The sequence below is a fragment of the Chaetodon trifascialis genome, chromosome 24 (assembly GCF_039877785.1).
Source record: "Chaetodon trifascialis isolate fChaTrf1 chromosome 24, fChaTrf1.hap1, whole genome shotgun sequence".
NCBI classification, from domain to species: Eukaryota; Metazoa; Chordata; class Actinopteri; order Chaetodontiformes; family Chaetodontidae; genus Chaetodon; species Chaetodon trifascialis.
Genome location: NC_092079.1, coordinates 6,740,624 through 6,753,411, shown reverse-complemented (window position 1 = coordinate 6,753,411; position 12,788 = coordinate 6,740,624). Strand labels below are relative to the sequence as shown.

The 12,788-nt window shown below is 40.8% G+C and overlaps 1 protein-coding gene across 1 annotated transcript; it reads right to left on the bottom strand.

The window, feature by feature from the left end:
- Window positions 1–6,900: 6,900 nt before the first annotated feature.
- LOC139327747 (sodium/myo-inositol cotransporter-like) lies at window positions 6,901–10,018 on the bottom strand. The gene is made up of 4 exons (XM_070957691.1): window positions 9,267–10,018; window positions 8,981–9,176; window positions 8,238–8,365; window positions 6,901–8,135 (listed from the first exon to the last, which is right to left on the bottom strand). The coding sequence occupies exons 1-4, from the start codon at window positions 9,904–9,906 to the stop codon at window positions 6,901–6,903; spliced, it is 2,199 nt and encodes a 732-aa protein (XP_070813792.1). The 5' UTR covers window positions 9,907–10,018.
- Window positions 10,019–12,788: the final 2,770 nt, after the last annotated feature.

The window sequence follows — 12,788 nt, the reverse complement described above, 5'->3', positions numbered from 1 at the left end:
TATGTATAAATAACTTTGAGAAAATGTTTGTGAAAATTATGTGATAACAAACTGTGAGCTGTGTGCTGAGTTTTGATTTGAATGTATAAAATGCAGGATTTTTATTTGCAGTGGAGTATTTTTACAGGATGGTATTAGAGGATCTGGACATTTCTTCCACTGCTGTTAACAGATATCTCAGAATAATGGAGTGTATGAATGGGGACTCTCTGTCCATGTCAGGCTCTCAGGACGGTCAGTGGTTGAAAGTGGATTTGCAGTAAGGCTTCCCACTTGTGGTAAAAATGAGTAATGACAATTTCCACTCTGTCACTTCACTTTATGGTTTTGTGTTTTTTATTTCAGGCAAGTTACTGAGCAAATATATGAGAATATGTCACGCAAATTGCTTTTATAATCACACTGCTGCAGTCAGTCACACTCACACAGCACTAAACATCAGTTACTTCACACAGAATGGTTTGAAGTTACTGATACTTTTTTGCCTTAAGATGACAGACTGGCTCTTCTGTGCATCATGGACTGGACCACAGTTGACTTCCAAATTTGTGATGTCACAAAATCGTCCATGTCATCACTCCATCATTTGTTATTTATTTATTTTCTGAATGTATTTTTTGGGCTGTCCAAGTCATTGTCTCTCTCTTGATCACGACATTTTTATTCACTTCACCTGACAGTGTTCACAAATGTCTTACCGCAGGTAAGTACATGTTGTAACAGCGTCTGATGATGTATGCATACCTTCGTCAAAAAGGACACAGTGAATGATGTGCATGTACACACCTATGCCCACAGCAGATTTTGACTGCTGCCAGCTGTTGCAATGAATGAGGGAAAGTTAATATAATACTCAAATCAATGAATGTAAATCAGCAGCTATTTGCTGTTTAACAGCACTGTTAAAGTCACTGTACCTCACGCTATACCAAGGGGCTATGTCACCGCTGAACAGGGTCTTCTTTATGAATAATATGTACGACATCCACAGCCGATGAAAGCTGCAGTTATTCTGACAGATATCATTTGTTGTTGTCAAGTTGTTTGAAAGCACCTTGGGGAAATTCAGAGGGGGAACAGAACGGCGTGGAAAGAGATCTGGAGCACATGGTTTGAGTCAGAGTTTCTGATGAGGTGCAGCAACTAATATTTCGACATACAGCATGGAATCAGAGTGCACAACATCTCTTCACAACATGCAAAACTGTAAACTTTGCCTAAAGGGAAAAAAAAAGAAATAAATACCAAATTTGGATAATTCTATGAGGAAGTTATAGCCTTTAATTGCATGTACATATGTGCAAAATAAATAAATAAAACACATCTTACTGTGCAGAGAAGTTACACTAGTTACACTGTAGCATCTATTGTAAATTTAGCCTGCAGGTAAAACTGACCTAAATCCCCATTTTGTCATATTCCATTTTAATTTGATCCCCTTCCTTATGTTCCACTTGATGCTAACATGCAATTTGAATTTGCATTTCAACGCGAGATGTAAATGAGATTACAGTCAGATCACTGAGGCCACATCTGGAGTTGCCTGTGATCTGCATATTGAGATCTGACTGCAAACTGATTAATGCCAGGTGTAAATGCAAAGACCCATGACTGCATATGAAGCACAGTGACTGTAAAATGTATACTGGAAAGCCTGTCTTTCAAACTTGGGGAGTGAATTTTGATGTACAGAGGCAATTATCAGGCAGCAATAAAACACTACTGGTTGCATCATGGGAATTGAAGGATCCAGCATTTTTGGAGCCATCTGAGGGACAAAAAGTCAAGGTGTCCCAGCCTGTCCTAATTTGATTCTTTTTTAATCTGTCAAGCAGGCCAAAGGTGTATGGTGCATATGTGATGTCTTTGCTGACACAAATCCACAACTCACACACTGACTATTTCATTCACACCTATTTCTCTGGTTGCAGTACAACACATGCAACATTTGCATTTTGGTTGTTTCGTGTTGTTTCAGCTGACTCACCGCCGTGGTTGGGGACGGTGGCTGACCAAAATCAAACACAATATGAAGTCTGAGCATGTTCTCGTTTTAAACTACGAGCCACAAGCTCAGAATCCAAACACATAAATGTTTTCTGGGGTTTTGAGTTGGTTCTGAGCATCTTGGGTGTTAAACTGAGATCCACACACACACACACACACACACACACACACACACACACACACACACACACACACACACACACACACACACACACACAGAAGCTCATTTGTACCTCTATCCTTGTGAGAACACTCACAGACAAAATGCAGTCTCTCGCCTGTTAACCGAACTGTAATCATTATAACTAAATGCCAAACCACAAACCTGACCTAAGTACACACACACGCACACACATACACACAGGATGTGAATTCAGTGGCTTGGTCAAATCGAATACAAACTGCCGTTGAGGAGCATTTTAATATTTGATCGTACTGATTCTCATTCAGCAGCACAGGATGATAAACAAAAGTTCTCAGAGAATGCAAAGTACAAAGTAGAGGCCTAATGATCAAAATGTTTTGAAGATGTTTTAGATCCATTTTGAATAATTTGTAACTTTTACAGAAAATAAATGATATTTTCTGATTAACTGCACATCAGCATGTAATGTACGAATATGAACTTGAAGGCAACCAAGAGAAAAATTCTAACCCTTCTCGTCATGCAGTGAGCTGGAGCCTGTGTGTGTGTGTGTGTGTGTGTGTGTGTGTGTGTGTGGGGGTGTCTACCCAGTAACTTTCCACTTAAAGTCTGTAACTTTCCACCGCAGCAGAGGATCTTTCTAATGTCATGTTAACTGAATGAGTGGTGGCATGTTTGCTTGTGGCGCCTTTTAATAGCCACATACTTCACAGTATGTGAAATGTGCTTCTCATACCGTGACTTGTGGTCCATGGCATGTCCTTGCCTCAGGTCTTCTGCTTTCCTGGACAGCTTTTCGTGTTGCATTTTATTATGGATTATATATCGCAAGCTTAGATTTCTAGTGAACAACTAAAAAACAATGCATGCAGCTGGTAATGAATGCATTTTCGAAAATATGGCTGTAAATTGCAAGGAACAAGAGAACCAGTACTGAGTATGGGAGCGCATTATGTATAGTAATGAAACAAATGCATCAATGTGCTTGAAACATAACCATTTATAAGGGATCAAAATATAATTTGGAAGTACAATACTAAATCACTGGAGTTGCCCTTTAATAAAACCTACAGTCTACAGCCAGCACTTGAGGCCGTGTGAGGCTGTACTCAGAACAGTGGTGCTTTGTTGAGGGAGGTGCATAGAGACAACATGTGTGTGGTTTTAGCGCTGTTGCCTCATGGCAAGCTGGAGTTTGCATGTTCTCCCCCCGTTTGCATGGGTTTGTGCTGGGTGCAAAACCATGTAATTCAGAAACCTGTAATTCTCCTGTCGGCGCCTTTGACGAAGGCACTGGTCCCAGGGTGAATGGGTTAAATTCAGAGAATGAATATCTCTGAGGGGATCAATGAAGGATAAAAAGGATTAATCATTACAACATAATAATAATCCAATAAATTCCATTTACATAGACAGATTTTGCAGCCTCTGCAGTACTACTGACTATCAGTTAGAAATATACAATGGCCTTCCTCTGTATAGCTGAGCAGTTCTCATTCTTCTGGGTGGAAGTCATGAGTTTGGGCATTTTTACCTTGTGGCCATCCACAAGGACATGAATCTATTTGAAGAAACATAACAACCATGCACAGACATGTCAATCATGCTGACAATATGTTCATCTATATGAACAATAAACCATGCATAAGTAAAGATACTAAGAGTGTAACAAGGTTGACCTATATTAGCCTGAGTGCAGTGATTTGTTATTCTTTTGAGTGGCGCTCTTATTGGTTGGGTGTTTTGTCGGTGTACCCGTCACATGAGGTGATCGCATGGGGATGGGCTGATGGGATGCAGGTGTATTTGGGTGTGACCACCAATCTAAAGCCACTTTAACCTACACACACACTTGGCTCTGCAGGTTTGATTGAGACGTGCGGGGGAAGAAAGGAGTTAGATAATATTTAAAACAAAATAAACATAAAATGAACAAAGGACAAGTATTAATACTTCAGACAGACATTTAAATTTAAGCCTGAACACAAACCTGTGTAAACCAATTTCAGTTCGATCAATGGTGTGCTTTACAGTTTATCTTTGGTTTATCGAGTCTATTTTTTAGCGTCTGTATCCACAAGCCTTCATTCAAATGTTGCAGTGACATATGTCCATTCAAATTTCATGGGAATCTAAGCCCGAGTTGTTGAGATGGTTCAGTCTGGACCAAAGTGGTGGACAAATAACTGATGGCAGGTGAACTTACTGGGAATGTATCAACCAGGGAACATCATGCTGATGTCCCACTTAATAATACTACATGGCGTTATAATAAATAAACCCAAACTATTTTCATTTGTGTTTGTTCTCTGTAAAGCACACCAGTTCACAGAAAACCTCAAGGCACAGTGTGTAGTTTCTGAACATCACACTGTTAACAGACAATAACCCTTATGTACAGTACATATCCCGGTGGAGGCCTTTAAGTGGACCAGAACGACCAGTTTGGTCAGTGACATCAAATGAAAGCACACTGATCTTTGTAGTTCCATCCTTATTTTTATTGCATATAACAACGGTGTAAGAACTCCTTACAGTCAGATGTAGGAAGACAACGTAGGACTGGCAGCTCTGTTTTTTCCTGAGAAGATCCTCGCAAGAGAAATATCACAGAAGACACTTGGCTTGACTTAACCAGTTTTTTCTTGCATAGAATAGGTTCTAAACTTCAGTTTAATTGCACAGTGTTCAAATGCCAATAATGCAATTCTATTCGCTGTATCGATCAGAAGTCCTCCCCTTCACATCTAAATCAGGATTTGCGCCAGTTCTTAGAGATCAATACAAAAACACCATTATTCATGTTCATAAAAAATTAAACCATTTGAGTGGAGGGCACCCTCTGAGCTCTAAAAGTGTAGAAAGTAAAAAAAACATGACAGGATCTCATTAAATGCACATTTTCCCAACATATCTGCAAACCTGACCATATCCTCACCACAACAACAAAAGTGAAAACTGATATGTAGAGAAATCTGTGTATAATGTGCATGTCTTATAACAAGGTGTTCCTCTCTGACACTCTCTGATGTGATGAAAATTACAACCTTCTCAAATATAAAAAACTGAGAGGGAAAAACAAAACAGAACAAGATAATTTACAATGTAATGAAAAGGCACATTAAAGGTCATTTTAAGTCACATTCACTGTGATTTTCCATACCATGAAAGCTTCCCCAGGGCAATCACGGCAATTCAAGAACACATTACCATAACTGTACGCAACAAAAGAACATATCTATGTCACTGCCAAATAAGCATTAAAAAATTAGACCTTAAAACATCCATACGCCATATCTGTGTTAACACTTAACTATTTGCAATGACTGGATTGACATGCCAACATGTTAGCATGGAGAACATTGTCCCTACTAGTTCAAAACAGTGTTTTCGATCATATTATGTGTGATTTTTACAGAACTCCTACACAAAACTGACAGAAAATAGTCAAGAATATTGGCATTTGGCTTTTAAGGTGCTGTTACCAAAATATTAAAATGTTTATTTTGAGGCGTAATTCAGCTATTCTCTTGTGTACTTTTTATACATAGATATATCAGATTGTGGAAAATACAAAATTCCCATTCATAATTACCACTTAGATTTTTGTTGTACATGTATTGAAAAATACCACAGACTGTACAAAAAGGACTGCTGAAACAGTCCATCCTCCTGAAAACTCCACCCAAAGAGTGCCGTAAAGCAACAGTGTTGTGTTTGACACAATGGTGTTATATAGGTGAACTGCACCAAGAGCACTCACAACAAAAGTAGATACAATGGTTTACAGTGGGTAGTACAAAATACAAAAAAAAGGTTTTAAGTTGCATTTAAATACATAGACTCTTGTGCATTCCCCACTAATTAATACAACGTGGAGTAAAAATATCGCTAAAATCTCAGAGAGAAAGCACTTTTGAGAAAAGAAATCTCAACTCAGATCATACCAATCTCCATTTGGTATGAGGCATCACAGGCTGACCAGCTGCCAGTATGCAAAGCACTGGACCAATACCAAAGCCCCTGGTTAACCTCTACTTGAGTGGATCCCTTGCTATCCAGTCCTGAGACAGACAAGTGCATCTTCTTGGCAAAGTAAAGGATCGATGATGTGGTTATTAATAAAGATGAAGTGTATGCTTAGCCACAGCACATAGTGTATGTTGAGGTTCTCAAGTTTCCAGAGTTTATGAGTGAATGTCATTAAGGACATTAAAGCCATTTTTTGGTGCTGTATGGCACAGGCAAAAAGTAGTGAAAAAGTCACAGAACTAATATTTGCTCATTTCCTGAGCTTGAACAGAGCATCCCAGAGGTAACAAAACTGGTGGAATTGGTGATGACCATTCCAGCCACCACAGCATCAGTGGAAAGGATCTAGGTCTAGAAAGTCTTAAAAACCCTTTCTATGAGACATCACCATATATACAATGTAGAGAAACATTTCAGAATACACAACAAAGTACTAATTTGTACGATGAAAATAAAGCAAACGTTTTTAAATGTTCCTCATCTCTACCCCCAAATATACTTGGGTTTGTAGATCCAACTTTGCGAGGGCCCAGTGCACAAAAAGACCAAGAGAACTCTTCAATGTGTTGTCATGAGAGAAAGCATGAGTCTTCCTGTACACCATGCTCTCATTTAATTAAAAAATAAAAAAAGAAAACTGAGGGCTGGCTTATCTGGAGACCATTCCTGCTTGGAGGCTAACGGCAAACATGGCTCGATGCTATGAATTAACCAGCCTATACGGAGAAATAGAAGAAGATGAAGATCCCGACAGAGCAAATCACCACCAGTCCTACGTTCAGGATGATTCTGGTTTGTGGAGGTTCATGAAGAAGCTCATCAACAATCCTCTCCTGTTCCTGGACTGTAATGACCTGAGCTTTGGTGGGCTTCTCATGGTAGCCACAGAACCACTCTAAAGCCTTCACACACCTCCCACTCTCAACTCCTCCTCCTCCTCCAAAGCAACACTCCTCCTCCTCTTCCCCATCCTTCTCTCCTCTCTCCTCTCCCTCTTCGACCATTTTAGTGTCAGAAATCAGTGAGCGACAACCGTTCTGGATTGGATGGTGGTCCTCTACATCACTGATATGACCAATGCTTGGATGAGCATTTTCATGATCGGCATCAATGCCATTACACTCGTGTGGCTGGTCTTGCCACTTTTCTTTACCAAGCAAAGTGTTTCCATTTGCATGGTTTAGAGGCTTCAAAGCATTGATGTCTTCTAAAACTTTCTCTTTTTCTTGCTGTTTTAGCCTCTTTCTCTTGTTTAACCCCCACAGAGTAGTGGCTCTGATTTGTTCTTTTCTGGGTGGAGGAGTGCAGAGACTCACAACTACCGTCACCAAAGCTGACACCCAAAACAAGATAGCTGCCACATACATGAAATGAACATCTTTGATAAAAGATGGACGCTCATCAGGCTGGTCACAGTGAGGCTCTCGGTAAACAAATGCCAAAATCAGACGCGATGCTCCAAGGATAAACCCCACCATACCACCCCAAAAGGCACTCGTTTCATTGCAGCGATGCCACAGAACACCAAGCAAGAAGAGAGCAGCTATGGGTGGAGTCAGGTAAGCTGATACTTCCTGGATGTAATAGAACATCTGGCCTCCCTGCATCTCGATAATGACCGGCACCCAGGCGATACTGATGATCACCATGACAACCACAAACAACTTGCCAACTATCACCAGCTCCCTGGATGACACCTGCTTTCGTAGCATCTTGTAAATATCCAACGTGAATATGGTGCTTGCTGAGTTGAAGATAGAGTCCAAGTCGCTCATTAGAGCTGCAATCATGACAGCCATCATCAGACCACGGAGACCAACGGGCATCACTGACATGACAAGCCGCGGGTAAGCCATGTTGCTGCAGCCCGCTGCAGAACCGCACACTTCCATGCAGTGCTCTGGGCTGATACACGCCAACTCATCGGCAAAAAAGATCCTGGAAATCATCCCTGGAATCATGACGATAAATAAATCAGTCAGTTATCATTTAGGGAATCCCCAGGCAGGGTTTCAATTATAAATCACTCTAAATAAATAAATAATGGCTCTACCTGGGATGACGATGATGAACATAGGGAGGATTTTCAGACAGCCAGCCATGAGAGTGGATCCTTTGGCATGGGCAATGTTCTTTGCTGCCAGAACCCGCTGGACAATCACTTGATCTGCACACCAGTACCTGGAACACACAGTGAAGCCACTTACACTTAACAATTAATGTGATAATTGGACAATTACTGTAAGTACGACATTCCAGGGATGTTGGACCGTTAGCATGGTTGTTAATCTTAGAGCAAATTTCCAAACAGGCGTTATTGGATAAACTAACAACATATCTGGAATCGAAATGATTACTTTCTCCCCTGAAAACTACTAAAACTTAATGAAGTGACACATTAGTAGTTTTTAGCCTGGCTCAAAATCTCAAATGTAAAAATGTTGGATTGAATGAACAATATAAGGATTTATAGCTTAATGGATACAGTTTGCCCTGAGATCCCTACAAGTATCCCAGCAAGAAAGATCATGAATTGTCCACAGTGGGCTGGGTTTTGGTCCATTCTGGGCCTTTGATACATATCCCCTGCATTTCCTGTCTCTCTCCAGCTGCCATGAACCAATAAAGCAGAAATACCTAAAAAAAATCTTAAATAGTACAAGCTTGACACTGGTCCAATAAGAAGGGCCAGGCTAGGGTTAAGATAAATCTTCTGGGGACCATGAATACTCATAAATATAATACTGCATGGAACTAAACCAGTTAGGAAGTCAGTCTGGATGGAAAGACTTGTACCAAATAGAGGCAGGAGTCTGGCCCAGTAAGAATCCGGGCCAAGGTAGGTCTGGATCCCTTGGGCCTCGAAGGATCTTGAGAGCATGTGGCTTTGGATTGTAGTGGTGGTGGCAGGATTCAAAATACGTCAGGTTGGGTGAAGACAGCAAGATGGCAGTGATATTTGGAGTAGCCTGCATGTACTTTGCCCTCAAACCTAAAAATGATATGGCAGGACTCAGGTTAGCATGTTATAGTGTGCAGATCAAACTGTAGTTTAATTAATTACACGGCGACAGATAAAGACCTTCAAGTCCTCCCACTTTGACGAGGCTGATGCCTGTGAGGCAGAGTGCTCCGACAATCATAAGAAATGCCTGGATGGTATCTGTGTAGATGACAGCGACCAGCCCTCCAGTGACTGTCAGCAAGGCCGTCATGGCAATGAGGAAGATGATTGACAGATAGAGGTTCCACCCTAAGGATTCCTGAATGAACAAGGCTCCAGCATAGAGATCCACGGACAACTTGGTGAAGATGTACAGGACGAGAGATAACATGGCAAAATACACCTTCAGTCGCCTACCGCCGTACCGCTTCGACAGGTACTCCGGCATGGTGTAGACACCAGACTGAATATACACAGGGATAAATATCCAGCCTAACAACTGAAGTAATAATAAAGCATTTAATTCCCATGCAGCCACACTGAGCCCACTAGCAGCACCTGATCCAGCGAGTCCAATGAAATGCTCACTTCCGATGTTGCTGACAAATAGAGATGCTCCTACAGCCGCCCAATTCATGGAGCGACCAGCCAGGAAATAGCCACTAACTGTGCTCCGATTGGCCTTCCACATGGCAAGGAAGCCAATCACAAGCACCAGGATGAAGTAGATTGCTACAATGATAATGTCTGCCACTTCCATTGTGGCGGCAGTGGCCATGTTTGAGCACTTTTGTTGCTCTTTGCTCAGAGTAGCGCTGGAGTGACCAGGTGCAATATCTTTAAATCAAGTTATCACAAATGGTCCTTGTTCCTTAGGCTGAGTTAGCCTCAGCTTTGGGAATCAGTGCAGTTTGTAGCTTGACATCTTAGAAAATGGCAGCACATTGTCGGGAGCTTCAAATGTAGTTGGTCATCTGGAACCTGCGACAAACACATATGTACAAAATAAGAAAATTAATCTTTCCAAAACAATGCAAAGCATGCTGTAACCACATTTCAGACAGTTGCCTACAATTTCTAATGCTTCTATAAAGCACATGTTGATCGCAATACTTTTAGGGTCAGTGCATCTTGGATCAGCACTCAGCTGAAACATTTTCCACGAGATGACATCCATACTCTGATTACTGTTCACACCGAAGGTACTATATGTGCCAATGTGCAAAATGTAATTTGATGCTCTTTGGAAGTATGATTAAGATTCTTGTTTTGTCAACTTGCACTTTTGAGGTCATGACAGAACCGTCAATATCAAATCCACACCTCCAGTTCTGTCTCCAATCCCAAACCAAGGTAATCCTGATGACATCACTTTGAGACTTGTCAGCCACCAATGAAATTATGCAACTGATTTCAGAGGCTGGGTAGTCCCCCCCATGTCGAATTCCTTGCTCTTCATGAATTGGGTGGTTTTTGTTTATCTCCTGACTCTAAACCTGCTTTCCAAGTCTGCTCATTGCTTGTACCTTCTGCTTTAACTACTATGTGATTTGTAGTTTTTATGTTGCACAATATTGCAAAACTTTTTTTTTTTCAAATCCAAACAAATATTCAAGAAAGCTTGTGAAATTTGATCAATGAATGTTTTCTGAAATGCTGTTGTATTTTTACCTCCAGGGCTGCTGTAAGTCAGCATTTAACCTTTCTGCCAGGCCGTCCTTTAAAATCTTTGTTTAAACAGTGTCGTTAAAGGAGAATGGATTACGTAAGAAGCCTATTGCTCAATACTATCATTCTGACAGTGTCACTCCTCCAGTTTGCAGACTGGTTCGACTGAACGATGGGTGAATTAAAGAGGAGCTGTAAAGAGGTTACAGAGGATTTATTTGAATTGCCTTGAGGGAAGGACAGCTCACTACCAGAGCTGTTTTTAAGCCCTTTGGAGTAAGTCGAGATAAATGTGTAAATGTTTCAGGACATCTGTTTTGGCATGAATTTTTATTTAACCAATTTAAATTTACATTAAGGCTTAAAGTTATGCATGATTATATATAGAACAATATAACACGTCTTTGGAAAATCAAAATCTCTCCACACACTCCATTTGCTCTGTTCCAGCTCTGTGCAGGTGGCATGCAAATGTTTTTCTTGTGTTGGGAACAACAGCATCAGTCACACTTCCTCATCAGAGTACACTGGACCGACTGTATTTTATAGTACAGGTTTACTCTGGATGCTACTTGCAGTAGAGTCAATATTGATTTAAAATAATTAGTACAAGGCAAACCAACTTCTGAGGGGAATGTTGGGTAAACAGAGGTCATTTCCGGCTCATTTATAGAGTTGTATTAGAAGACAGCTGTCAAACAAGTTTTGGAGCTGCAGGGAAGTCAATTTTATTTATACATCACAAATCAAATGCACTAAAGGGGTGCTGCAGCTCTCTGACCTCAACTATCGGCAGGTCCTACAGAAGTCCCAGGCCATATTGGACTGTCCTGATCGTCCCCTGCAGAGGGGGCTTGTTCTCCAGGCTGTAGTTACAGTAAAAAAATAGACAATCTCTTTTGACTGAACAACAATTAGTAGTGTGAATTTGCACATTATAGCTGCACCAAAGTGCTTTCTGTATTTGGCAATGGTCAGCTGAATGGTCTGGAATGCTGCATTATGTGCACGTGTTTTTTAAGATGAATGTGTCTTTTTTTTTTTTTTAACACACGGCTGTAACTTCACTTTTGACTTCAACCTACACAGATATTTCCACTTACTCAATGAAAAACGCTAACCATTTATACGTAGGGCCTTTAAAACAGAAACACATGCTGTGCTTCATTACCCATATGACAATACTATTTAGCATGCCAGAAAAAGATTTAGTATTTTCCAATACATCATCACACAGAGGGAAAAGCAATGTGAGCCAGCATGACAGATCTGCCATGCTTAAGGGCCCAAAAGTACGAACTTAGCAAGCCAATCCTTGTTGCTCTATTTTAAAGCAAGCGGTCGCCTGTGTGTACCCTTGTTTAAATTTAAGGGGTATGTGGACAGTGGTAAGGGCGGTGGGACAGCTTAGGACAGGGCAGTGGAAGTTTTCCCTTATTTTCAAATCCCAGCATTTGCAGGTATGTGACTCACAATCTTCAGCCAGCAGCAGTTTTATCACATCGCACATCACACGTGGATTGCATGCGTATTTTGGAAGTGCAGTGGCAGTACGCACTAGAAGTAAAAAAGCCCAAAGTGTGCCATTTGAAATGTTTTTAACACTGCGTCCTACTGGAGTCTCAGCTGGATTTCTCAAAGTTACATAACTCCTCATAATAAAGGAGGGAGGGGCAGTGAGACTTCGAACACTACTGGTCCTGTGCACTCAGTTAATCCTTTTTTCTCTTAATATGCGTGAAATTTACATTCTCAAAGTTAGGACTTGAAGGAAAGCATGTAACTGTGATCCTGAGTCTGAATGTCCCTCTGACTATAGCAGCAATTTCTAGGACTCTTTCTCTATGATATTCTACATTCTGTGATACTCTTATGTCCATCGGTGTGTGTGTGAAAGTGAATGTGGCATGTAAAGCACTTTGAGCGGTAGGTAGTTTATGCAAAATATGTAGTTGTTGCTAGAATAACTTCTGATCTAGTATTACTGTACTA